The sequence below is a fragment of the Scylla paramamosain genome, chromosome 3, assembly GCF_035594125.1.
Source record: "Scylla paramamosain isolate STU-SP2022 chromosome 3, ASM3559412v1, whole genome shotgun sequence".
Classification (NCBI taxonomy): Eukaryota; Metazoa; Arthropoda; class Malacostraca; order Decapoda; family Portunidae; genus Scylla; species Scylla paramamosain.
The window spans coordinates 37,490,522-37,518,021 of record NC_087153.1 but is presented as its reverse complement, the minus strand read 5'-3'; the positions used below and the strand labels follow the sequence as shown (position 1 = coordinate 37,518,021).

The 27,500-nt window shown below is 41.4% G+C and overlaps 4 protein-coding genes and 1 non-coding gene across 11 annotated transcripts in view; 2 read left to right on the top strand and 3 right to left on the bottom strand.

Moving 5' to 3' along the window:
- Positions 1 to 2,756, top strand: part of LOC135116145 (heat shock cognate 71 kDa protein) — a 3,751-nt gene extending 995 nt beyond the window's left edge. The window contains exon 2 of the mRNA XM_064033385.1: positions 662 to 2,756. Within this exon, the coding sequence (XP_063889455.1) occupies positions 666 to 2,618 (1,953 nt within the window). The 5' untranslated portion in view covers positions 662 to 665 and the 3' untranslated portion in view covers positions 2,619 to 2,756. The remainder of the gene's footprint in view (positions 1 to 661) is intronic.
- A 1,171-nt stretch (positions 2,757 to 3,927) lies between these two features.
- On the top strand, positions 3,928 to 17,838 carry LOC135116163 (ice nucleation protein InaA-like). Of its 3 annotated transcripts, XM_064033440.1 has the most exons (7): positions 3,929 to 4,517; positions 11,345 to 11,362; positions 11,822 to 12,643; positions 15,197 to 15,226; positions 16,244 to 16,297; positions 16,721 to 16,816; positions 17,700 to 17,838. In XM_064033440.1, the coding sequence occupies exons 1-7, from the start codon at positions 4,448 to 4,450 to the stop codon at positions 17,756 to 17,758; spliced, it is 1,149 nt and encodes a 382-aa protein (XP_063889510.1). In that variant the 5' UTR covers positions 3,929 to 4,447; the 3' UTR covers positions 17,759 to 17,838. The 3 variants fall into 3 exon arrangements, with proteins under 3 accessions (XP_063889521.1, XP_063889510.1, XP_063889502.1); XM_064033451.1 differs by lacking the exon at positions 11,345 to 11,362 and having other exon boundaries at positions 3,928 to 4,517; XM_064033432.1 differs by lacking the exons at positions 3,929 to 4,517; positions 11,345 to 11,362; positions 15,197 to 15,226 and having other exon boundaries at positions 11,390 to 12,643.
- Positions 8,151 to 27,500, bottom strand: part of LOC135116110 (uncharacterized) — a 176,208-nt gene continuing 156,858 nt past the window's right edge. Inside the window, exons 14-15 of one of the 4 annotated variants that reach the window (XR_010276183.1) lie at positions 27,146 to 27,209; positions 8,151 to 8,167 (exon numbers count right to left, since the gene is read on the bottom strand). The gene's annotated coding sequence lies outside the window, so the exon portion shown is untranslated. Of the gene's footprint in view, positions 8,168 to 24,598; positions 24,726 to 26,860; positions 27,210 to 27,500 lie in introns of those variants that run through there. The other 3 variants (XR_010276179.1, XM_064033344.1, XM_064033330.1) reach the window with 3 other exon arrangements.
- On the bottom strand, positions 9,642 to 9,712 carry Trnag-gcc (transfer RNA glycine (anticodon GCC)). Its single transcript has one exon. It is a non-coding gene; the product is annotated as a tRNA-Gly (tRNA).
- Positions 21,204 to 24,722, bottom strand: LOC135116149 (tubulin beta-1 chain). 2 transcript variants are annotated; one of them, XM_064033399.1, is made up of 4 exons: positions 24,581 to 24,722; positions 22,939 to 23,170; positions 22,289 to 22,533; positions 21,204 to 22,158 (listed from the first exon to the last, which is right to left on the bottom strand). In XM_064033399.1, exons 1-4 carry the CDS (start codon positions 24,635 to 24,637, stop codon positions 21,337 to 21,339), a joined length of 1,356 nt encoding a protein of 451 aa, XP_063889469.1. In that variant the 5' UTR covers positions 24,638 to 24,722; the 3' UTR covers positions 21,204 to 21,336. The 2 variants fall into 2 exon arrangements, with proteins under 2 accessions (XP_063889469.1, XP_063889477.1); XM_064033407.1 differs by having other exon boundaries at positions 22,939 to 23,197; positions 24,554 to 24,682.

The following is a 27,500-nucleotide window of genomic DNA, read 5'->3' as shown; positions in this document are numbered from 1 at the left end:
CTGCTCAGGATGAAGGGAGGATTTTCCATTTAGGGACAGGGAAGGTCGCTGCGTCCTCCCACACGGTGGTGAAAGTGCTTGGTGTCCTTAATTGTCTGCCCGTGGGGGAAGAAGTGAACAGGGTGGCGTGCGTATAATGAGGGAGGTGATAATGTTATCAGGTTGCGGCTATGGTGGTGGTAGTGAGGATCAATACTGCCACAGCAGCGCCGCTCCCGCAGGTGGGAGGCTCGGTAACGTTAGCCTAGTTGTGCGTATGTCAGAGTGAGGAACCGGGTTATTAGGCTAGTATCAAAGTGTATGAAATTGATTGCAGATGTTTGAAGGCTTTATAAGTAAGCGTGATGGGTTGTAAGTACAAACATTCCCTTATTCTTTGGACCATTAACTACATAATGCATTAATGATAACATGATTGGCTTAGCGGTTGGATTCTGTTCCCAAACATTACATAATTGTCGTGAATGTAGAAATCTTGGAAAAAAATAGAATATTAGATGTTTTCACTTGTTACATTTTTATGATAAGACTAGGAACATTTTTATATATTTTATACTTAGAACTTAGTCATTCATGTTTTTCTCACTGCAAAGAAAAATGCATTTCTGTAGGTTTTCCATCTTTCCAGGCTAGGAGTACTAATTTTCTTGTTTTCTTACAGAAACATGTCTAAGGGAGCAGCTGTCGGCATTGACTTGGGGACAACCTACTCCTGCGTGGGTGTCTTCCAGCATGGCAAGGTGGAGATCATCGCCAACGATCAGGGCAACAGAACTACGCCCTCCTACGTGGCCTTCACTGACACAGAGCGTCTCATCGGAGATGCTGCTAAGAACCAGGTGGCCATGAATCCAAACAACACTGTTTTTGATGCCAAGAGGCTGATTGGCAGGAAGTTCAACGATCATCATATTCAGTCTGACATGAAGCACTGGCCCTTCGAGGTCATTGATGACAGCACGAAACCAAAGATCAGGGTAGAGTACAAGGGAGAAAAGAAGTCATTCTACCCTGAGGAAATCTCCTCTATGGTGCTTATGAAGATGAAGGAAACAGCAGAAGCATACCTTGGTGCTGCTGTGAAGGATGCTGTCATCACTGTCCCAGCCTACTTCAATGACTCCCAGCGTCAGGCCACCAAAGATGCAGGCACAATCTCCGGTGTCAATGTGCTGCGTATCATTAACGAACCCACCGCTGCAGCCATCGCCTACGGTTTGGACAAGAAAGTGGGCGGTGAGCGCAACGTGCTCATCTTCGATCTTGGCGGTGGGACCTTTGATGTATCCATCCTGACCATCGAGGATGGCATCTTTGAGGTGAAGTCAACTGCAGGAGACACCCATTTGGGTGGAGAAGACTTTGACAACAGAATGGTAAACCACTTCCTTCAGGAATTCAAGCGAAAGTACAAGAAGGATCCATCTGAGAGCAAGCGAGCCCTGAGGCGCCTGCGTACTGCCTGTGAGCGTGCGAAGCGTACCCTCTCCTCCTCCACCCAGGCCAGTGTGGAAATTGATTCACTCTTCGAGGGCATTGACTTCTACACCTCCGTCACCCGTGCCCGCTTCGAGGAACTGTGTGCTGACCTGTTCCGTGGCACACTGGAGCCTGTGGAGAAGGCCCTGCGTGATGCCAAACTGGACAAGGCTCAGATTCATGACATTGTGCTTGTGGGAGGCTCCACCCGTATCCCTAAGATCCAGAAACTCCTGCAGGACTTCTTCAATGGCAAGGAGCTAAACAAGTCCATCAACCCTGATGAAGCTGTGGCCTATGGTGCAGCTGTGCAGGCTGCCATCTTGTGCGGTGATAAATCTGAGGCTGTCCAGGATCTGCTGCTGTTGGATGTGACTCCTCTCTCACTGGGTATTGAAACTGCTGGTGGTGTGATGACTGCCCTCATCAAACGTAACACCACCATCCCCACCAAACAAACCCAGACCTTCACCACGTACTCTGATAACCAGCCTGGTGTGCTCATCCAGGTGTATGAGGGAGAGCGAGCCATGACTAAGGATAACAACCTCCTTGGGAAGTTTGAGTTGACTGGCATTCCCCCAGCACCCCGAGGAGTTCCTCAGATTGAGGTGACCTTTGACATTGATGCCAATGGTATCCTCAATGTGTCTGCTGTGGATAAGTCCACTGGAAAGGAGAACAAGATCACCATCACTAATGACAAGGGTCGCCTGAGCAAGGAGGAAATTGAACGCATGGTGCAAGATGCAGAGAAGTACAAGGCAGAGGATGACAAGCAGAGAGACCGCATTGGTGCCAAGAATGCCCTGGAGTCTTACTGTTTCAACATGAAGTCCACTGTGGAAGAAGAGAAGTTTAAGGACAAGGTGAGCGAAGAGGACCGTAACAAGATCCTGGAGGCTTGCAATGAGGCCATCAAGTGGCTTGATGCCAACCAGCTGGGAGAGAAGGACGAGTATGAACACAAGCAGAAGGAACTGGAGCAGATCTGTAACCCCATCATCACCAAGATGTACCAAGCTGCCGGTGGTGCTCCTCCAGGTGGCATGCCTGGTGGCTTCCCTGGTGCTGGTGGTGCTCCAGGTGGTGCCCCTGGTGGTGGCTCCTCTGGCCCTACCATCGAGGAGGTCGATTAAAGTGCCAGTCTTGTCTCAAGGCACACGACATTCCATATCAGTTCTTAATCTCATGCTCTATTTATTTGTTTTCTGACTCTATTCTCATTCCTTAACTCAAGTTCAAAACACGAAATAAATGAAATGAAAAGGACAAAATGCATTTCTTTGAACCTTGGTATGGTTTAACAAGTGAAGTACAAACTTCATTCCTCAGTCTGACTGGCATAGGAGTTGGTTTCCTTGCTAGTTCCTCCCAAAAGGGAAAATGCCGTTACTTGAGTTGTCTATGGGCCAAGGTTGATAAGTTTGAAAGGGATGGGGGATGACGTGTAGTTCAGTATTAACTGAACCGCTAGATTAATATAACTAAATATCGACTGAACTGCCTGACAAAATTTAGGTCTCGAGCTTTAGGTTTAAAACATGAGGGGATCCTCAAGAGGAGTTTAGCAAAACTTGTGTAACCACGGTGTACTGGTCATTGCCAGAAATGTTATAAAATGATTTGCTATTCAATGAAGACATGGCCACTTACACACTTTGTCAATAGCATTTGTAAGAAACTAACATCCTCGTTGAAAACGTAATGGTAAAGCACAATGATGGATGATTCAGTAACAACACCTTTCAGTACAAAAAATCTGAACTAGGTGTGAAATATTCAGGATCATTGCTTCAATTGATTAGATAAATAGACGCCATTATTCACAAAATTTCCATAACGCCACGTGCAAGTCTGGGAGCTATTCTGCGAAGGAACTTCTTGATAAGTAACTGTGATGGCTTGAGTGGGTCGTGGCAAATCGCAAAAAGGTATGTGCGTGACTATGACAAGAGCGGGATTTTTTTTTTTTTTTTTCACATGGAACAATTATGAAAGGTGGAATATCAGAAGGAATGTGGAATGTCAGAAGAAACTTGATAATCATAACGTACAGGAAATGCTCTTCGTGACTGCAGTCTATAAATCCAACTCATGACTGTATATGAGTTTACTGAAATTATTTTCAAACTGGTGCTAGTGAGAGGGACAGTCTTTATCTCGTACTATGAACAAACTGTTTTTAGATGTTCTGTTCTCTCAAAGATTATTTTCAAAGGCCACAGGTGATTGATCGGATTTGTGTGTGTGTGTGTGTGTGTGTGTGTGTGTATATATATATATATATATATATATATATATATATATATATATATATATATATATATATATATATATATATATATATATATATATATATATATATAATTTATTTATTTATTTATATTTTTTTGTGTAAAATCCGTTAAACTGAAACTGGAATTGTAAAAAATACTCTTGAAAACTAATAATTTCCAATATACTGTCAAAGGCAGGCGAGATTGACGTCCAAAATTGTTGCAAATGCGGTCTTACTGCTGACCGTGAGGGAAGGAAAGGGAAATAGGGGGTGTTGATATAAAAGAGAAAGAAAAAAAAAAATCAAGGTTCGCGACTGGTGTTTTGTGGTCTTTGTCACCTTGGTGCGTTACCATGACCATGGGCCCACCTTCCCTCTCCTACACTAGTAAACACACCAGTCGCTCCACAAACTCCGCCTAACCACAGCAGCACTCAAGACAATATTAGAGCGGAATTTTCAACACCTGGAGTACTCAAATTGAGAATGAAGACAAGTATTGTGTCAGTGAAGGTTTTTTGAGACGTATGGAAATTAGAAAGCCTGTGGTACGCTGCAGCAGGGACTAGGTGATCAGGTCTGGGGACGGCAGTAGCTTTCCTCGCCGGTCTATCCACGCCCATGACCAGCCGCCCACGTCAGGCCTGAGGTGGACACGAGAGGAAGGAAGGAAGCAAGAGGGTCGTGATGCCTAGTTTGGCTCATTTAACCTTGCTGGTGGGAGTGCATCTGCTAGTCGTCTACCTCGCCACTCCCGGTAAGGCGTCTCTTGCCTCGCCGTCCCTACTTCCTCACTTTCTCCCGCCAATGTTCCTTACGCTCAGTTAGCAACACATTTCTTTCCTATTTACAATCTGATAGGAAAAATAATCTTTGCTAGTGGTATATTTTTTTTCTATCACTTGAGCTTCTTAAGGAAATGGGCTGTTTAATGTTAATAGTATAGGACTTAAGGTCAGAGTATCGATTAAATCTTTAAATTCAGTTCACAGCTTGCAAGAAGAAAAATAATAATCCCAGGACCTTCTGAATAAACCTTGAAGCTGTTACACTCGTTAAGATTCTTGATTTAATTCTATGGAGTCCTTTCCCTCCTACAATATGTGCCTTCATTCATCCTGCACTAGTCTGCCTTGTCATGGCTTGCCCTTGCCATGTCCTTCCTTCCTCTCCTCCTTCCTGTCACACACGTTTCTTTTCCCTATTCAGTAGTTTGTTTCAGCACGATTCTGCATAGCGCGAGTGCAAGAGAAACTCAGATTGCCGGAAAAAAAAAAAAGTGATAATAACGGGCATGAAAACTGCAGTCGTCCTTAGAGCACTGAAGGAAATACTGAACAGCGTAGCGACGAAAAATCCATACGGCACGAGGTGTTACTTTCGATTTAAAAGGACCAGACGATGAAAAAAAAAAAAAATCAAAATTAATGAAGGGTGTTATCTTACGTATGGAGACAAGTTATAAAGTCAAACTGATAAATCTAGATACAATATGCGTCATACAGCTAATAAATAGACAACTAGAAAATTGAATGGCTGATTAAAGATGAGAGAGAGAGAGAGAGAGAGAGAGAGAGAGAGAGAGAGAGAGAGAGAGAGAGAGAGAGAGAGAGAGAGAGAGAGAGAAAGTAGACAGGGCAGGCTAGATAGAGAGATATGTTTTGCCGGGTTAGCCTGGTATCAACGGGCAGCCGATAGAGAGGGGTAGAGATTGGAAGAGGTTTTCGTCCTGCAGAGGAATCATAGCGGCTGCTGGTGATGATGATGAATTTACACTTAAGAAGCTAAATTCCCTCCTCTAACCTCTAAGTTCCTGTTTTCTCATCTGCTTGCTTACACTTAATTCATACCTCGCATTCACTACCACAGGAACCAGAATGAGACCTAAAATTCTAGGACGTTGATGAGTTAGATACGTTCAGATAAAGAAAGAAAGAACTTCATTCTCAAACGTGTCAGCGCCTCACTTAGACCACTTTTAACAGTTTCTAGTGCATATTATTTGTTTTTAAGGTGTTTTCATGATACCTGTATTAAGTTAACAAGGATTCTGTATTATCAGTGGGAAAATAACCCATGAAAATGTAAGTAATCATCTCCGCGGCCTCTGAAAATAATCCTTATGGAATACCAGATTGTTTCAAAATACGGGTCAAAGGGTAAAGGTTAGTAACAAAATAGAGAGGCAGATAAAAAAAAATAAGAAAAGAAAAGAAAGAAAAGGAAACAAGACTTCATGTGTAGGAGTGGGTGTTGGATAGTGTGGTGTAGGTGTCCGGAGGAGAGGGACGAGGGAAATCTTATCAGAAATATGCTAAGCTGTTTTATCTTTATCATCAAAAGGAGTACGGTGTGCGGACGGCACTGCATGTCGCCTTTACAAATAACTATGAACCTACGACGCATTGCATAACGTACTGAACTGCTTTGAGTCACACCACGGGATTAACTGTGACTACTAATGACGGGATGACATTACTTCAGTTGGATAACGCTAAGCTGGATTTTACTGAATAGACACTACAAACACTAAGAGGCCTATCCATATGTACTCAATCACTTTTAACTCTTGGTGGTGTTCATACTATAAACTTGCGGTAAAACATTTTATTTGCCTTAAGGAATAGTAGTTTGATTAATCTATGTAACACGAAGTCAGTCAGGTACATTACATCGAGTGACAGTTACATATGAATCAAAGGAACACAATGTAAATCTATCATAAGCTTTTGGAGGAGGCTTGGTAGTCAGAGGGTTGCAAGCTACTGGAGCTGTCGTGCGTTAAGTTGTGATCAAAGGCGTATCTATTCTATCATAATAACTTTACTGTATAAGACCGGTGCTCAGCCAGTGAGCGAGAGGCATGACAGGTGTACAAGAGTCGTGCTGGAGGGAGAGGAAAATAATGGTTACCGAAGAAAGTCAGACTACCACTGCTGTCCTGCCTCCCCTTCCAACTCAACTAAATTCCAACCCATGAAGATTCCTCCATGAATACTTCACTTATAATAATCATACCTATGATGAATTCACTGAATCTCACATTTCTTTATTGCGACACTTAGAATCGATCAATCAATCAAACAATCGAGCGATCAATCAATAAATCTACCAGTCGTCTTATTAGGTCACAACCCTTCATTACTGCAAACACTGATGGCTGTGTTCCTGTCGATGAAGCAGCTATATAACATTATCATAAGCTTGCATCATAATAAATAAGTTTAGTTAATGATACGATTTTGTGTGCACTGTTGTACGAAACCTATCTCCAGTGATAAAAGAGTATCTTCATTAATACCCATCTTTCTGTTACTTAAGTACACTGACAGTCAAGTTATACTGAGTTAATTATTACCATCACTCTCGTTCATAAATAATGTACACCAGCCACCACGACCATCGCCATCACCATTATTCTTCCTCCATCCCGTCATATGCCCTCCTCGCTAGTGATGGACAGCCAGTTAGGGACACGCAGAAACGGCCCCCATTATGCAAGCCTAATGAAGAAGCGATTACTTCACAGTGACATGTTGCATACTAACTCATTGTGAGGCGTAATTGACAAGATCCACTCTCAATGGTATCGCAGCGATGCAATGGGTAGTAATGCTCCCATCTTTTACGAATTGAAAGATTTAATTAGTAGAGACATCATGCTGGTCTTCAAGTCGTTTAGAGATAGAAAAGAAAAAAAAACCTTTTTTTTTCCAGAATTTTACTTTAGAAGTAAGTCTTCAAGTCGCTTAGAGACAAAAAATAATTTTTTAATTTTTTTTTTTTTTTTTTTTTTTTTCAGAACTTCACTTTAGAAGGCCAATAATATTTATTATTCAGTACGTTTCCACACGCATGTTCAGTGACGGACTCGAGCAATTAAGTTGAGTCTTCATTATTCTGCACCGAAATGAAAATGCGCCATGGTTTAATGCACATGGAGCCATTAGCCTAATTGTATGTTCTGGTCAGAAGGCCAACTGATACACAGCAAACTCGGCTATCTGACCACCATTAGACGATAAATATGTTGTAACTGATAGCACCGGAGAGTGTTAGCAGTCTGGGTGACGCAACGACCCGCCATCCCGGGAAGTGGGTTAGTTACTATGGGTCAAAAGGCTAAACAAACATGCAGATAATCACCAAGACGTGCCCCGCATGATGCCATTCTCTTTCCTGGCTCTTGCTATACTCTCACTCGTCTCTCAAGGAACTGGTAAAGCTTGGCTTGTCCTTCCGCACCACCGTCGCCGCCATGACTACAGCAACAATGATCAATAACTTATTTACTAGTTTCATGCTACTAATATGATTATTTTCCGGTGAAAAAGAAAAGAACAGACGGTACTTACGTAAGATTTTGTTGCGGCATTGTGAATCTGATGAAGAAGTGGTCCACAAATTCTGAAGAAAAAAATACAATATTGATAAAAATTTGGTTATTTCACATGAGAACATTAAGTGCCAGAATTACCCACAAAAATAAAAAATACAGTGAAGTGATGATAATAATTATGAAATAAATAATGACAGTCTTCAAAACACCTAGTGTAAATATGATGCATGAAGTTGGAATATAAACAAAAGTAGAAAAAAAAAAAAAAGATAATAAATTGCGAGTGATATACGGGGACACATCACACACCCACATAAGATAAAGTCAAATCATACACTGAACGCGTTATGAGCATACTGTACTATACCCTCATGTACAGTTCATTTATTTATTTATTCATCTTACGGACAAAGAGAGAGAGAGAGAGAGAGAGAGAGAGAGAGAGAGAGAGAGAGAGAGAGAGAGAGAGAGAGAGAGAGAGAGAGAGAGAGAGAGAGAGAGAGAGGCGAAAAATGAGACTAGGATAGCTAAAGAAATGGAGACAGAGACAATGACATAAACAGAAGTACGTATAGCTTATTCACGTCTATGTAATTTAGCAAAAAAAAAAAAAAAAAAAAAAAAAAAAAAAAAAAAAAAAACGCATTTTCTTACCATGTGAAATAACGTATGTGAAATAACGTATCTGAAGCACTGCGTATACCAAAAAAAGTCCTCAGCAGATAGAATTATTCTAAGATTTTGTTCTTTGGTAAATAATTTTCAGAGGCCACAAAGATTACAGCACGATATTCACCTCAAGGACCCGTTGCCGAAATACTAGCCACCTTCACACATAGGACCGTTTTCTGAAACACTTCTGCGCCGCACCTCCACTACTTTCAAAAGATTCTAGTTGAAGTTAAACATGATTTACTTATTTATTCATTTATTATTAATTTTATTTATTATTATCATTATTATTATTATTATTATTTATTTATTTATTTATTTTTTATTTTTTTGCGATTCCAGTGACAGATAAATAAGATTTCTACATTATTAACAGGATAAACATTCTTGAGAACTCGGCTAATCATCTCTGTGACATTAGAAAACAGTTGTGATGAGAGAGCAGAGCGTTTGAAGATACTGACCACAATTTTTCGAACATACTGTTAGAACTCAAGGGAAGAACATAATAAAGAAAGAGCAGAAACTAGTATGTGAATAAACAAATAAAAGATACTGACCTAATCTAGCTGCACCAAGGAAATGACCCCCCACAAAAGGAGCCTCATAAAGACCAAAGAGCCCTTAACGTATAGGCTAATGGCCTGGGCGGACCTTGTGTTCAGCACTTCAAACACACAGCCGCCCTCCTCATCGCCCCCAAGACCGTGATGAAGGGAAGCACAAACACACACACACACACTTTCTTCGGGACCGGACTCTAACCTTAAAACTTTCATTTGCTGATCTGTAAATCCAAAACACTAACCATTATGCCATTAAGTCTACGTGAAAATAATAAAATGAAAGAAGGCAAGAAAAATAACAGCGTGCATCGGCCGGGAATCGAACCCGGGCCTCCCGCGTGGCAGGCGAGAATTCTACCACTGAACCACCGATGCGATGCCTGAAATACTCCAAATGTTAGACTAAAATCAAATTTGTAAACTATTATGAACGTATAATAAAAAGAAAAAATGGAGAGAGAGAGAGAGAGAGAGAGAGAGAGAGAGAGAGAGAGAGAGAGAGAGAACACCAATATAAGCATTTCATTCCCTCAACCAATATCCGTGGGCTATCCCTATGTAAAGGCCCGCGTCACCTTGTTTTACAAGGTGACAATCTCAAACAACATCAACCAACATTCTTCCTATTGCATCTATCGTGATGTCGAAGGCAGCGAGCGGCAAAAGAAGAGCATGCCACCGCATTCTCATACACCTCAGCGTCTTATCTCAACTGTGTTTTATTTTAAATTACATTAATGAAAGTTATGAGGTTTTGAAGAGTGTTTCCATGATACTAGTAATAACAAGGATTCTGCATCATCAGTTAAAGAAACACCCCTAAGAACCCGACTAATTATCGACATGACACTTGAAAATATTCCTTTTAAGAGCGCAAAACATTGTAAAATACTACTGTAATGAAAGTTGTTGTTGTTTCCAGTAATGTTTTAATGATTTCCTCTACATGAATTCTACATCAACACTCATGAAAATCCGAGTAATCATCTTCGTGGCCTTTGAAAATTGTCCTGTTGAGAGAACAAGGCATTTCAAAATAAAATAATTAAGGTTATTTTGGTTTTCAATGACTTTTAATGATTTCCTATAGTTTACCATGAATCCTGCATAATTAAAAAGAAAATACTCATGAGAATACGACAAACCATCCCCCGTGGTATTTGAAAATGTCCTCAGGAGAGAACAAAGCGTTTCAAGAGACTAGCCGCGATTGATCTGCTGCAAGGAGGGTCGTCACTGGGTACTGGGAGACTTGTTGATCGGACCCAGTCATTGTGGTCCAGGTAACGTAGTAGCAATCTATACACTCTCTCTGCTGCCTGACCACAACGTCCCTCCTCAGTCTATAAATATTTTATCGATGGATCATTACTCCCGAAGGTCTTTGCTACCACACTTCATCCTCATTCTCTTGGTTTTAATTTGTTCTCACCTTATTCTTCTCGTTGTGCTTGTGTGTTAACTGTCTACTGCTGGTATTTTCTCTTGATTCTGTATGTTGTTTGTGTCTATTGTATGTCTGAGTATATATTTCAGTTCACTCGATTCCATTTGGTTTGAATTTTATAACCAAGAGCTGAATTATCTAAGTACATGCTGTCTACGCCTGCCTGTTACACACACACAAACACACACACCCCTCCCCGACTTACACACACCTCTGTCTCCGTTCCTCTCCACCATACGTGTTTCCCTCCTCCCCTCCAACAGATATCCCACTATCGGCCACCCGCCACACACACACACACACACACACACACACACACACACACACACACATGCTTTTCCCCACACTAAACACTCTTAATAACCTTCCCCAACTCCCCTCTATGTCACCCCTTACCCACCACACACACACGGTCACTGATCAATAACAAACGATGATTTATATACAAGGTCATCTATCTTCCTTATTGCCTTGACACACACACACACACACACACACACACACACACACACACACACACACACACACATACTTAACGTGATGTTCTCTCTCTCCCATAGGTGTTGCACAGGACTCACGTAAGTCTTTACCTCTCCAAATGAAACAGTTTAGCTGACAAAATAGTTCAAGTTTAAAATCTGAAAACTTAAGCTTAACTCAGTACAGAGGTGTGGTCCTGGATCTATATTTTCATACGCTTCGGTGAGTTATCACGGCTTACTAACAGGCTTTAGTGGAAATTGTTAAGGTTTTCAAGGATGTTCTAAAAAATATAGTGATAACAGAACAAAGAGTTCTGCACCACCGAAGCGGAAAGCAATCATAAAAACCTGGCTGATAATATATGAGGGCAACGAAAACAGAACAGGTGTTTCAGAACAGGGACCCAGTTCTGGATCAATCACAAGCGGTGGTGGTGGTAGCGAGGTTGGTAAGCCTGTCTGGCGGTATTGGCTATAATCTGACATTATTTCCTCCCCTTTCTCGTCTACATCGCTCTTCGATGACTGGGGGCCGCATCTCCGATGTTCCTACAGAGGCTATTACTACACCTGCAACTGCAGAGGCTAGTACGACCACAGCACCTGGAGATGGTACAACCACAGCAGCTGAAGATGGTACGACCACAGCAGCTGGGGGAGATAGCACGACCACAGCAGCTGCGGCTGGTACGACTACAGCAGCTGGAAGAGATGGTACGACCACAACAGCTGGAGGAGGTGATACGACCACAACAGCTGGAGGAGATGGTACGACCACAACAGCTGGAGGAGGTGATACGACCACAACAGCTGGAGGAGATGGTACGACCACAGCAGCTGGAGTAGGTGATACAACCACAACAGCTGGAGGAGATGGTACGACCACAGCAGCTGGAGGAGGAGATGGTACGACCACAGCAGCTGGAGTAGGTGATACGACCACAACAGCTGGAGGAGATGGTACGACCACAGCAGCTGGAGATGGTACGACCACAGCAGCTGGAGATGGTACGACCACAGCAGTTGGAGATGGTACGACCACAGCAGCTGGAGATGGTACCACAACAGCAGCTGGAGATGGTACCACCACAGCAGCTGGAGATGGTACGACCACAGCAGCTGGAGATGGTACGACCACAGCAGTTGGAGATGGTACGACCACAGCAGCTGGAGATGGTACCACAACAGCAGCTGGAGATGGTACCACCACAGCAGCTGGAGATGGTACGACCACAACAGCTGGAGGAGATGGTACGACCACTGCAACTGGAGGAGGTGATGGTACGACCACAACAGCTGGAGGAGGAGATGGTGCGGCCACGGCAGCAGGAGGAGGAGATGGTGCGACCACGGCAGCTGCAGGCGACGCCACAGCAGGTAGGAGTCAAATAACAAAATAACCATGAAACAGCAGAATTCTGGAGCAAGAGGTGTTGCCAGGACACACACACACACACACACACAAACACTTGCTACAACACGGGTTTGCTAGGCTTGATGCTGCTCGCTATGTGGATAATATGAAGCTACGTATACTTTAGGGGTCAACAAACTTTCATTACACAGTTTTTTTTTTTTTTTCAGTTCCGAAACTGATGAATGAATAAGATAGGATGGATAGGAGAACAGTCAGTAGGTCATGCCAGCATGTAGGGACTGGCAGCTATAAATAGGAAGAATCCGAACAAGTTTTCTGAGAAGAGAAGGATAATACAAAACCCTGTAGACAGCAGCACGCGTGCGAGGCCAAGACAGGCAGGAGTGAGTGTGGAATGAAGGGATTCTCTGAAGGTCAAGGAACTCCTAAACCTACCGCAGGGGAGCTACAGTGTAGGGAAACTAAATCCTTCGGTAAAGTTCCTTACACACGCACAAAGAGAGAGAGAGAGAGAGAGAGAGAGAGAGAGAGAGAGAGAGAGAGAGAGAGAGAGAGAGAGAGAGAGAGAGAGAGAGAGAGAGAGGTATCTCATTCCTACTTAAATATCGGCCATTATGAGCTCTTTCCGTATGGGAACGGCTGGCTGAGTGACCAGCAGACGACCGCAGATGATATAGAACGGGTAAAAAATCACACTATATCTCACCTTAACAAGTGGTAATCGATGCACTTTCGTTTGCTTGCAAATATGCCACAATGACAAATAATTATGTAGTTTCGTTTGTAACTACTAACATTTGTTGCAAGGTTCAACGTGTTACAGCAAACTACCCTTGAAAAGTCTCAGACATAGCCAGTCTTGGATATGAGACGGAAACGTGCTTCAGTAATCGTTCCAACTCTGAAACGTCGAATAAACTCTGTGAAATTTGTGCATTTCTCTGTGAGGCACAACACCACTTGGCCACCGGATCCGTCAGTGTCAGTGACGTCATTTCGATAAACTGCATCCACAGCGATTCGGGGTGGTCCGGGGTGGGTGAGAGACACCGTGCTACCCGTAGATTGGAGGGTAGATTATAAGTGGTGTTAGGTTATTTCAGAGCACCCCTTAGCAGTTTGCCCTGAAAAAAAAAAAAATGTTTTTCTGCTTGTCAGGAGACTGTAGGTGCCTGTTAGAATTAAGAAAAGTGTAGTTGCGTAGCTTGCTGAGTGGAGGGGGAGGATTCCTTTCTCTTTATGACAGATGAAGAAAGAAGCAAATTAAAGAAAAAAAAGTGGATAAAGGAAAGAAAGGAAAACGTGGTATTTACTTAAAAACACAAAGAACTATCATCACAAAATGAGTAAATTAATAAATGCGTACTTCTGTCTCGACTTACGCGTGATGTGGTTTACCAAAACATTCACAACCAGCACGCTACCTTAGCCACTCCCCGAATGTTAGTACTTCTGTTTTTTTTTTTTTTTTTTTTCTCTCTCTCTCTCTCTCTCTCTCTCTCTCTCTCTCTCTCTCTCTCTCTCTCTCTCTCTCTCTCTCTCTCTCTCTCTCTCTCTCTCTCATACTCTGCATTACGATTCACCTTTTAACACCCTGTTCTTTACAACCTTGGCACAACGGAATCCGTGTCCCAGTAGACTACGTGCCATCTTCATTGTTCTGTTACTCCCCCCCCCCCCTTCCCGTCTCACAGCTTTAACTGCTGATGGTTATGGGCAGGCCGATAAGGTAAACTAAGCAAGTAAGGCAATGATAGGAAGAGCAAAGGAATTCCTTACTAAATTTCACAAGTACTATATCGTTCTTCCACGTGCAGTTCACTAGTTGTTACATGCTAAACTGATAAACTGATCTAGCAGCCACGTTCCCTGCCTTCTCTCCCCTTTTCGGCAAGGCTGCTGATTGGTGCATTCATAATGTTCTTACCATTTCACTATTTTATTTATTTATTTTTTTATTATTTATTTATTTATTTATTTTTCTTTATTTCACGGTATCAAACTTTCAACTCTTCAGAAATTTTGTAGAAACATATAATTATATTCTATACATAACTGCATTTAAACATGTAAGCGACACGCCAGTCAGGCACCCGAAAGAAAATGAAGAGGAGGCATGGGACATGGCCTGCATTTCAACTTAACCTACGCGTCGATTATAAGTCATGTGATTATAATAGTTTCCATCACCATATCAGCTATCACCACTACCATTACAATCATTAACACTTCCATTCCAATGCCTAATAAAACCATTCCAACAACTGATATTATTCCGGTTTCAGTTCACTCCAAATTTTCTATGCATTATGCGTGACGCATACAAGTATGATAAAAAAAAAAAAGAAAAAAAAAACGAATAATTGCATGCAGTCGAGATGGGGAGGGGAAAAAAAAATATCCACCGAGTCAAATATTATAAGATATCTCCTCAAAAAATGGTTCTCATATACCTATATACTACAGCTTAGTGACAATAGTTTGCTTCTTCCCTCCGTCCTCACCTTTCTTCGATCCTGCATCCTGACACACTGAATGATTTCTTATTACAGGTAACGGAGAAGGCGACTCGGCCACTACAGGTATGAATTTCCATCCATTCTTCGTGCATGCATTGTTATTATTATTATTATTATTATTATTATTATTATTATTATTATTATTATTATTATTATTATTATTATTATCATACTTGATTTGATTATCTATTTATTAATTTCTTTTCTTCTATTTATTTCTTTTCTTTCTTTATTTACTTATTTATTTATTTTTTTTCGGACGGGGATCATAGCTTGCATGTAACATACTTTAAGAAGTAAGTGAAAAGTAACGATACACAGATCTTGCACAAATAAATTTCCTTGAGTATAGCGCCACATGCACGACTCATCTATAATTTAGTTTAATTAGTAACTCGACCTGATACACTGAACAAAAAACAAGCTATGTTCATGTATAGATCGGATTTACAGAAAAGTATACCCTTCACAAGCACGTTTTCTTTTAAATTAGTGCATTGATTTTTGTGATAGAGAACTTAATATGAGGGGTAACTTTTCTTCTTTAGGTAAATTCTGGTGATGACAGAGAACGGAAGGTGAAGGTAAACTAAAGAGAATTTACGGGCGGGTCTACTTTGTCGTATTTTGAAAGGAAGCGCTCTGCTTCCTTATCTGTTTCTTTATACATTCATTTATCTCATCCATGTATCATTCATTTACTCATTCATCTATCTAGGGTGAAATTTCACTTAACTGCCAAACCTTGTTGCATCAATTCTTATAGTTGAGGTTCCTTATGTTACATTGTTCAATTATTATGACATTACTGAAATAAATACGTGAATAATTAGATGAATAACAGTTCAACATGGCTAAATCTTTCTCTCTCTCTCTCTCTCTCTCTCTCTCTCTCTCTCTCTCTCTCTCTCTCTCTCTCTCATATTTTACAGTTTACCTACATACATCACACCAACAGTCCAAAACATCCATTACTAATCAATGTAAAAAAGAGCAGCGACAAATTGAACTAATATAGTATCCAGTCTTACGTAATTGTCACCTGTTAACTAACTAATCATTTTCCCTTCCCCTTTGCAGAAGCCACTGATGCCACCACCAAGAAGTCTTGGGATGAGGAGGACTTCACAAAAGGTAATGAACTAACCAAGGAAAGCAATATGAAGCTACATAGGGAAAAAAAATATTGTATTTCTATTAGTATTTATCTATTTACTTATTCATCTAAGTAAATACACTTCATGGCGTTTTCTTTCCTTTTTATTTATTTATTTATTTTCATTTATTTATTTATTTTTTTTTGTGGGGAGGTGAGTACGAATTATTACGTATACATGTTCTTTTCTTTATGGATTTATTTACTTTTTCATGTAATTATGTATCCCTCATTGTGTGTTTTATTTGATTTCGTTTTTATATTTTACTTAGATACGAAAGATATCTGTCAAACTAAAGAGTAAAAATGCGTCATGTGCACAGTAACAATCCTGAATTTTCAAGCTCAGGAACCATTAGAGATACACGGCGTTGCTGTTGATATTTTGCTTTCTCCCGCAGGAGAGTCACCGAACATGGAAGGGGATGACAGAAGGGCCCGCGTTTATAAACACTTCGTGGATAACTTCACGATGACTTCCTTGCCAATATTTTGCGGTGCGAAGAGAGAGAGAGAGAGAGAGAGAGAGAGAGAGAGAGAGAGAGAGAGAGAGAGAGAGAGATTTACCCATTAATATTTTAACAGGAAGACTGAAGCTCGTAATGTCTTATATATATATATATATATATATATATATATATATATATATATATATATATATATATATATATATATATATATATATATATATATATATATATATATATATATATATATATATATATATATATATATATATATATATATATATATATATATATATATATATATATATATATATATATATATATATATATATATATATCTTGAAGAGTCTAGTTAATTAAACTCTGGTTGCTTTTGCAGCTATACCGGTGATAAATTATGTAACTATACCTGTGATTTTATACCATCAAGTTTTAAGTAGTTATACTACATTTACTCGTGTTGTCTGACATATATTAAATAAGTCAGAATTGTTGATTTTTTTTGTTGAATTTTTTTGTGAGTTTTAATAATTCTCAGTTCGTTGAGGCGTTCTTTATAATTGTTTAACCTATTTTCTCCTCCTGCTCTGATTTCATCCTACTATTGTGCTAATTGCTTTTCCTTTCTTCTTTTTACGGTCAAGGTGGGTGGGGGTTGTCATCTGGCAACTTATAGCGCTTGCGCTCGTCCCACTCTGCCTTCTCCGTTATGTTTAATAATAATAATAATAATACTATAACCCCGTATCCACTTTTCATAATAATCTAATCAATTGATCGAGTGTCCTATTTGGAAAACTATTTCTTGATATCCTTATCTCCCCTCCTCTTCTACACCTTTCCTACATTGTGTGTGTGTGTGTGTGTGTCAAACTGTAACCATACCTAATAATTTTCTTCATCCTTTTTACAGGAATCGCGCTTTTCATCCTACTCATAATGTACTGCACGCGTGCCGGCAAGCCTAGCTAACTCCCCATTTACCGCCTACGTACACCACCTAACTTATTTATGTACTAAAGAACATACAATTATTTTTTATTACATGAAGATCTATCACTGTTGCTGAATTTAGTTGGCCCATGTTCTTAGATATTTCGGTGTGTAATCTCGACTATTTTAACATGTTCTAGTTAAATTAATCTAGTATAAGTTATTAAAAATTTCGAGTCTTTTCAGGACTCTTCATTTCTTGTCTTTGAAAATAATCCTGAAGAGAGATCAAAACATTGTAAAATACGGCGCTTGAGTTGTTAGGCTACGTTACTTATCTATTTTTTCATCTCTCTCTCTCTCTCTCTCTCTCTCTCAGTTACAAACCTGATCAATGTGTGATAGCTGCTCTGTGAAACTTTATTTTCCTTTTCCTCCTATTACTACTACTACTACTACTACTATTTTACTACTACAACTATCATGTCTGCTTTATTTTTATATCGTTACGGTCTAGCTGAGAAATGTTAATTACCAAATAATTGAGCCAAGAAGAAGAAGAAGAGGAAGAGGAAGAAGAAGAAGAAGAAGAAGATGATGATGATGATGATGATGATGATGATGGTGATGGTGATGATGATTAAGATTATGATAATGATGATGATAATGATGGAGGAAAAGAGGAGTAAGAATAATGACAAGAACAACCATAGATACAATAAATAAATAAATAAAACAATAAGGGCAAGGAGAAACCACTATTACCAACACCACCACCACCACCACGACCACTACTACCACCACCTCACCACCACCACCATCAACAACAATATCAATTTTCCCTACCTATGGATAGAAATCATCAGCCAACTATATGTATAAAGGCACTGTAACCATGATGTAATACAGTTTAAAGTAGTAAATATGTACTGTAATCATAAACACAGCAACGTTTCACGGTAAGGAAATGGATTATCTAGATAGCTCTGTGAATAAAATGTTTGCACTATTCAAACACGAAGTCAGTATACAAATGTGTATTAATTTTTCCGCTGGAATAGCTGTGTGAAAGATGAAGAAGAAAGGGAAGGCGAGAGGGACAGAGAGGAATCAGGTAAAGGGGATAAAGACAGAGAACAAGGATGGGGTGGAGAGAAAGAAACAGGAGTGGAAGGAATTATTGAGGAAGGGAAGATGGCTATCATGCATACATAATATCTTTCATACACAAATAAGCACAAGCTTACAAAGTGGGTCATCTGTCCCGCTGGCTTACTTAAGAGGATGGATGGAGAGAGGATCAGGGGAGATGCGTGTGTGTGTGTGTGTGTGTTCAGAGCAAAACTCTCTCTCTCTCTCTCTCTCCTTGCAATGTTCCCATGGTCGAGAAACACCAAGCAAACACACAGTGAAGGGGTTAAACTGTAAAGCGCGGGGGAAAAGATTCGGTCCCGTGTGACATAGAGGGGTGCAGAGCACCCCTCTATGAAAAAATACTCCCGTCCTCACTACCTAGCCAATGGAAAACGATGAACCCAATGGCAGCATCGCTTGAGAATCAATATATTACACAAGCAAATACGCATTAGCTTCCGCACCCGTTCTCCGCTGAAACATTATATTCACTGCGCAGCCACCCCATATGATTTGTCTCTCCCCTTATTGTAATTAGTTAATTTTATCTTTCACCGTGATAATCTTCATTACCGTTTGCCCTCTAACTTACCACACCGACATAGGACACACATCTTTCTTGATTTCCCCTTACTTATTGTGTGAACATGATTGATGGAGAAGATAGTCTTGCCCTGGCTTCCCTTTCCCATCAATAAGCATTATCACCCTGCCCTGTTTATGCTCCTCTCGACGCTCCTCTACTTCCTCGAGCGACGCCATTAGTACAACCCTTTTAAACTCTGGCGACCCATCAAACTTCTTCCCTCGCCCATTCCCGTTAGGCGTGCTCCAAATTATCACGATTACTAATTCCGCACAAATTTTTTTTTTTTTTTTTTTTTTTTTTTTGCCGAGGCTGGACCAAGAGAAGAAAATGGATACACACTAGTTTGCGCGCGTCTCGGCGGGCACCGGTATATAAGAAATAAAACCTTATGCAATCGGTTGGATCTCTACGTACGGGCACGCCATATACAACAGACGAAAATGGCAAAATTGGGAGATTGGGTCATAAACGCTGGTGAGGTGTAACATGTCTCCTCAGTAAAGGCTGAAAAAACATTCTTATTCTTGAACATCATAATTTATACTCCATACCACACACAGTATTTAGAGGTATTTATTTTGAGTTAGCATCCATTACTATAATCTTGTCACACACATTAATTCAAATGAAGGTATTGGTTTTACATTTGAGGCGGATGGTGATTGTTTAGTTTCTAAATTTCAAGTGCAACTGCTGACAAACAATTCATCTTGTGCTGGAACATTCACCTAACACACCCACACAATATTACAACCCTCTTACTATTTCCTGCACCAAGTTAGGTTTGGTAACGCTAGGCTTGATTAAATTAAGTAATGTTTGTCAGCAATCTTGGATACATTTTCAATGAAAACGTAAATTAATCGGTTGACTTTTATTCTTACGTTGCATTTTTTTTCTCCCAGAACTATTACAGTGACTGCATGACACTTCCTCTGAAAATCACGTAAATAGCTAACACATGTACCTCAAATACTTCAAAGGTGAAATCCCTTCAGCAAGCCTTAACCCGTACCAAAATAGGAAACAAAATATTGCTGGCCGTGTTTGATTATAATCCTATTACTCATCATAAGCTGCTTTCACTTCAAGCACTTCTTCCAAATGCGGTTTACCGAAAATTATCAGTGGTACATGCCTTCATGGCACGCAGTACCTGAAATCCATAGCTAACGGTGCTTTTGATATACTCACCTAAAGTACAAGGAATCCCCAAGGCTTGCCTCAGTCCCACCCACACTTTTCAAACTGAAATCATTGGCTTCCTATCTCCTCAAATGGCAACATGACAAGGTTTCCTCTGGTCAGCAGAGCACCCCTCTATGAAAAAATACTCCCGTCCTCACTACCTAGCCAATGGAAAACGATCCTGATTTAGTTACATACCCAAACTCATCTAAACCCATTCAGTGATCCCATCCCTAGTATACAAATATTTTTCAAAAAGAAACATTTAACAGCACATTTCGCTCATTGTTCAGAGAAAAAAAAAACTGAACATAATCATCACTTGCAGTCCGTACTTTACTTTCATCTGAACTTTTTTTTTTAAACGTATCCATAATGTATACATCTTACATTAAGCCAAAGCAAACTCAACTTCCTGCGTTACTTGTGCCGTTTCGAATAAAACATGTATCCCTATACATATCCATCTTTTACACAACACGCCTATACAACTTTAAGAACGTCCATACAATACCTTACGACCAGCAACCATTAGCGTCTTAACACTACAACAAAGGCAAATTAATAAGCCAATTGTGCATAATTTCTATTAAACAAAAGTAGAAAGAAAAAATGAAGTTTTGTTCATATTTGTTTCGTGAAAAGAAAGGAATGTACAGTACAGTTCTGGGATGAGTGGAAGGAAAATAAAGAATTTGGAATATGCTTAGGCGTATTCTCCCTCAACTTCACCCTCCTCCTCGAATTCTGCCTCGTCGTCAGCGGTTGCCTCCTGGTATTGCTGGTATTCGCTGACAAGATCATTCATGTTGGACTCTGCTTCGGTGAACTCCATCTCATCCATGCCCTCGCCGGTGTACCAATGAAGGAAAGCCTTTCTCCTGAACATAGCAGTGAACTGTTCGCTAACACGCTTGAAGAGCTCCTGGATGGCAGTAGAGTTGCCGATGAAGGTGGAAGCCATCTTGATACCTCTGGGTGGGATGTCACACACGGCAGTCTTAACGTTGTTGGGGATCCATTCAACGAAGAAGGAAGAATTCTTGTTCTGGATGTTGTACATCTGTTCGTCAACCTCCTTCATGGACATACGGCCACGGAAGATGGCGGCAACGGTGAGGTAACGGCCGTGCCTGGGATCACAGGCAGCCATCATGTTCTTAGCATCGAACATCTGTTGTGTGAGCTCTGGGACTGTGAGGGCACGGTACTGTTGGGAGCCACGGGCTGTGAGGGGAGCGAAGCCAGGCATAAAGAAGTGGAGACGTGGGAAGGGCACCATGTTGACGGCCAATTTGCGGAGATCAGCGTTCAGCTGGCCAGGGAACCTGAAGCAGGTGGTAACACCGGACATTGTGAGGGAGACGAGATGGTTGAGATCACCATAGGTGGGATTCTGGAGCTTAAGGGTTCTGAAGCAGATGTCATAGAGAGCTTCATTGTCAATACAGTAAGTTTCGTCAGTGTTTTCTACAAGCTGGTGGATTGACAGTGTGGCATTGTAGGGCTCGACAACGGTGTCTGATACCTGAAAAGAAAACAGATACTTGTTAAAACGGAATAAAAATTTAAAATAGTTAAGGAAAATAAGCAACAATCCCGCATTCAAGATAAAATTCTTACATCAATCCTATAGCTTAACAAAAATAACTACGCACCTTGGGGGATGGGACAACAGAAAATGTGTTCATGATTCTGTCAGGGAACTCCTCACGGATCTTTGAGACAAGGAGGGTACCCATGCCGGAGCCAGTGCCACCACCAAGGGAGTGGGTCAGCTGGAAGCCCTGCAGACAGTCGCACTTCTCAGCTTCTTTGCGGATAACATCGAGGACAGAGTCTACAAGTTCGGCACCTTCTGTGTAGTGTCCCTTGGCCCAGTTGTTTCCAGCACCGCTCTGACCTGTTTATAAAAATTTATATGTATCGTTAGAAATGCCACGAGTGAATTATTAATTACACTATGTACTGCCTGCATAATAATAGCGACTCCTAAACAATGAATTTGAATGCTGGTTTAGCATCACCTGGCAAACGTTTACCATAGACTTAAAACAGCATAGTGGTCGGTGAAACAAAATGTACTACCATCTGTTATGCTTCATTTACACTTGTGTAACAATGCTATCATCCACAATATGGTCGCTTGCTGTTATTTATCGATATGAAAATAAATTCAAAGCACCATTGGTCAATAGGCAGGAAACTTACTACACCAACTGTATACTGTGAGAAAGAAGGCTAATACTTGTCTAGCTTCACCCTCTCCCACACTCAACAAAGTGAGGCAGTAACACAGTACACTCACCAAAGACGAAACTGTCGGGTTTGAAAAGCTGACCGTGAGGCCCGGCACGCACGCTGTCCATGGTGCCTGGCTCCAGATCGACCAGCACAGCACGGGGCACATATTTTCCCTGGTTGCCCTCATTGTAATAAACATTGATGCGCTCCAGCTGGAGTTCCATCAGGTCCTTATCGGCACCCGTGTACTCCCCGGTGGGCTGGATGCCATGTTCGTCGCTGATGATTTCCCAGAACTGCAAAAGTAAAAACAATGGTTAAGTCTAGTGCGCTACCTTGCTCGTCTGCTTAGAATATCAATTTAGAGCCCAGATTAATGCTACACATCAGGCTGCATACTGGTGGGCACAGTGTGTTGAAACGGAATGCTAAGGGTGAGGAATTATGCTGGAATGTGAAGATTGAAACAAGGAAATCAACCTCAGGGAAGGACGTAGTTTCTAACATTACCTGTCATCCCTAGATATCCGAAACACTTATAATGAATATAATCGTTATCTTTGCACTCAGCCCGTGTCAATGCACCCCAGCCCCTCCCTGCCACGTTAGCCGGTCAGCAGGAGCGCCACCCTCATCACCCTGACTACCAAGCACTCCCAATACTAAGGCTATCATATCACTCAGGATAAAACGCGACTCAACTACCATACACCTCAAGTTCCCATGGAAAAGTGACCATTGTAAACTGCATCCCACTTCTAGTGTATATCTAAAACACTTAAAATTTGTAAAAAAAACCTTATCAGCAAACAATAAACTTTATCTAACCACACACCGAGGCAGATAAAGCTTCTGCTCACTCTAGATCCTTCCACTAAATGTTGCTTTGCGGCTTCTGAATATATACGCTGACCAACGTAACGAGGGACTTGTAACTTGCATTTAAGATTAACAATTCTTTAATATATGAGAAACGAGTCAAAACAGCCGGCAGAACTCCAACAAGAAAACCATGAGCTGTCTATGAACTGTGGCGGGCGGTGCGGGCGGGGCGCGGGACAATGGCTGGTTGGCGGGGAGGGAAGAGCGGGAGGCAGGCGGGCTGACTCACCAGCCACACCTCACTCCCTGCTTTCTCTCACCGGCGATCTTCCTCCATCTTCAGGATTAAAGCACCGCTGCTCGAATCCATCCCTCACCTAAGCACCCCTGGGAGCCCTAACACTCGCCCCTGTATTGTGCTAAGCTTTAATGGTTCACTCATCGGTTCTCATTCACCGCCCCTAACCCTGCACCGTTATCACCCGGGCTAAACCTACAGCCCCAACTTCCAAACGAACTGAAGGGCACTGGATGGCACGCGCTAGTCAGTAACATAAGAATCACAACTAAAACCCGTAAGTGAGGGAACAGCCACTCAACCGCCACCGTTCAAAACTTTCCAACATGTCCGCCGGTGCCGCCTCCCGCTCCTGCCTGTCACTTCCCGCCGCCGGCACCACCACCAGATAAGAAGCCTTCACAACACAAACTTTCAAGATTTAACTACTGCGTAACCCCTCCACTTCTTAGACAAAGGGCATAATAGCGGTACTCCTCGACATATGGAGAGGTGATCAATACAAAATATAAGACCACCACGCCGTTCACTCACATCCCGTGGCCACACCAGCACCTACAGAAACAAACACTAGAATTTGTCTTACCTTTGTTCCAATCTGGTTGCCGCACTGGCCGGTCTGGATATGCACAATTTCCCTCATGTTGGCGTACGTCTGTCCTCGGTGCGCTCACGGCCGCTTCTGCCAGTCGAGCCGCCAAGAGCACCGGCCTCAGCTTGGGGGTGGCTGCCTGGAGTCGCAAGAGAGTCTAATATTCCAGTAAACTCTTCTTTTCTTATTCGTATTGATCCAAATTCAAGTTTCTGCTATAGTAGTAAGCATTGAAATTTAGCCTCTATTGCAGCTGCTGCTCAAAAGATTTTTAAAGAGGTGTTTTACGATTGTTGATATCCTCTTTTGAGTTGGTTGGTATTTGAATTGAGGGGCCGCGGAGGGGGTGATTCTTCTCTGCTTCTACCCAGCTTGATTTAAAAGTTTCCTCGGTTATATGAACCACAGCGGCGATATTTACAGCTTATAGACAGTCCTTGTACCGCTGCCTTGCCCCAGGGAAGTAAAAATGGCCTTTGTGGGAGGAGGATCATCACAGGAGCGCCATGAAAGCAACCTTGACTTTCTCTTCGTTAGTTAGTTAAAGGCTGGCCACATGACCATGTTTGGCCGTCATCCATGTAAGGAAAGCGGTATTAAAAAAGAAAAAAAGAAAAAAAAAAACAGGAAAACCTATCCCAGAACATACAAGCAAGATAAGGAAACCAGGAACGGGATTGAGGTGGGGAAAACATCAACACGGCGGCAGAGGAAAGGGAGAGTCACGCAGCCTACTCGTCAGTCACACACCGCTAGCCTCCCTCATGACTGATACGGGATCTAAAATACTTTACAACTCGATAAAAAGTAAAGGTAACTTGCAGGTTTATTCAATTACACTGCTAGTTATAGTAGGTGCCAGCCTGGTAGCCTAGTACACCTGGGTGGCTGGCTGGAGGGATATAACGAATTTCTTACATAACGCTATCACTGCTACCTTGCAAATCAACAAAGCACCGGGTTCATTCCTCATTTTCCTTCACTTCTTTGAGTTAAAGGTAGGGAAGGAGTGCCAGGGAGGTGAATAAAGCGTGCTATGTTGAGCTGTAGTGCTACGTTCATTCCTGCTATGTTGGGTTGAGAGCATGGGAACCCCCCTACCCCCCTAACGGACCGAGGCTGCCTTCCGGGCCCTCCTAGTTTCAAATTCCTCCCCCTCCTCTCTCTCTCTCTCTCTCTCTCTCTCTCTCTCTCTCCTCCAGCTGCTTCTCGTGCTGTGTTTCCTCCTCTTCCTTCTTGTCTAGGTTCTCTTAACTGGGACAAAATGCGTGTGTGTGTGTGTGTGTGTGTGTGTGTGTGCTTTCATGTTTGCTTATACTAGTACTACCACTACAATATCCCATTATCATTAGTATTAGTAGTACACGCGGTCCCAGTCTAAGCTATCCTGTACAATCCTGTTTGTGGCATTGCACCACTTTACACACACACACACACACACACACACACACCGTTTTCGTGCGTGTGTTTGTGTGTGTGTGTGTTATGGCGAAGTCTCGAATAAGAGAACATAGTTATTTTTTTTCTTCCCCTTCTTTTTAAGGCCTTCACAAAAATGGTCCCTACAGCAGTGACTCATTGCGCCTTATAAAGAAAGGAACGAAAAAAAAAAAAAAAAAAAAAAACTACAGCACCAGCACCATCACAACCACTACTACATCGTGATGGCCGCTATGCTATGAACTATACATCTACATAGGTATATATTTTCATCACATCTACGTATATATCAGACTTCATTTACACACACACACACACACACACACACACACACACACACACTTTTATACAGCCTCAGCGTTCCTTACATAGCCTTACTGCTGCTATATACATTACAGACTGCCACCCAAAGCTATATATCTACGTGGGAAAGTTCACGTGATGTATAGGAGGTCTGAGAAAGGTGTCCCAGCAGGTGGTAGTGACTCGCAATTAATGCAATTACTCTGTAGTGTATTCTGTAGTAAAGGTTGTTTATGTGCCTTTATGGAGTTATTGTTGTTGTTTGTCATGGTTGTTGGTGCAAGGTGAAAGGCATCAGTCTTTTTTCCCTATTAAGATAAGAGAAAAGGAAGACAAATAAAAGTAATGTCAAAGAGAGAGAGAGAGAGAGAGAGAGAGAGAGAGAGAGAGAGAGAGAGAGAGAGAGAGAGAGAGAGAGAGAGAGAGAGAAACGAGTTATGGTGATATCAAACTGATATTTCCGTAATAAATCAGGATTTTAATTTCTTACTCATTCAGCTGCTTGTCTCCTAGCATATGCATTTTTTTTTTCCCCACCACTCTATATGAATTGACTGCAGGATAAGTAAGGCCTCCCACACTGGTGAGAGAATAAATCATAAACAAGAAAGGTTGCACGAAGTCTTCCACTTTAATCTGTTCGCGACATTTGAATATAAACACAAGCACAAACTTGCCTGTCGGGTGTAATAATCAGGAAGGCAAGAAAGAGGGACAGTTACATTACTGTCCACAAGATTCCTCCAACAAACACGTCTAAATGTGTCACTTTTTAGAAAGGAAGAAAAACGATATAATGGGGCTTTTTTGTCTGACCTTACAAACATCAAGATGAGATCATTTCTTGTTTCTGGGAGCTGCATCCGTTCTGGCGCTCCCACTGAAACAAAAGCGAATAGACAGAGACATTGGTGCACAGACACATAACTTGATATTCAAAACTAATGTAAACAATAAACAATAAATAATCTACGTTAATATGAACTAAAAGACCAGCTCATTAACTAATAAAACAATGAAACATGCGAGTAAGTAAATTAATTGATGAAATATAATCACTTAAAAGTTTTTTGTTTTAAGTTCGTATTTTCATGTCAAGGACCGTCTACTGACTGAACTACTCTCGTGCATGGTTTGTCAGTTTTCTTGCCAAGCTGCCAAACGGGATATC

Excerpts from the sequence above, each read along its gene's own strand:
- LOC135116163 (XM_064033432.1), top strand. The coding sequence starts at position 11,629 with ATGAGGGCAACGAAAACAGAACAGGTGTTTCAGAACAGGGACCCAGTT. Across the intron at positions 12,644-16,243 it reads TGCAGGCGACGCCACAGCAG|AAGCCACTGATGCCACCACC; the intron begins GTAGGAGTCAAA and ends TCCCCTTTGCAG. Across the intron at positions 16,817-17,699 it reads TTCCTTGCCAATATTTTGCG|GAATCGCGCTTTTCATCCTA; the intron begins GTGCGAAGAGAG and ends TCCTTTTTACAG.
- LOC135116149 (XM_064033399.1), bottom strand. The coding sequence starts at position 24,637 with ATGAGGGAAATTGTGCATATCCAGACCGGCCAGTGCGGCAACCAGATT. Across the intron at positions 22,534-22,938 it reads ACCCGACAGTTTCGTCTTTG|GTCAGAGCGGTGCTGGAAAC; the intron begins GTGAGTGTACTG and ends TTTTATAAACAG. Across the intron at positions 22,159-22,288 it reads CTGTTGTCCCATCCCCCAAG|GTATCAGACACCGTTGTCGA; the intron begins GTGCGTAGTTAT and ends TTTTCTTTTCAG.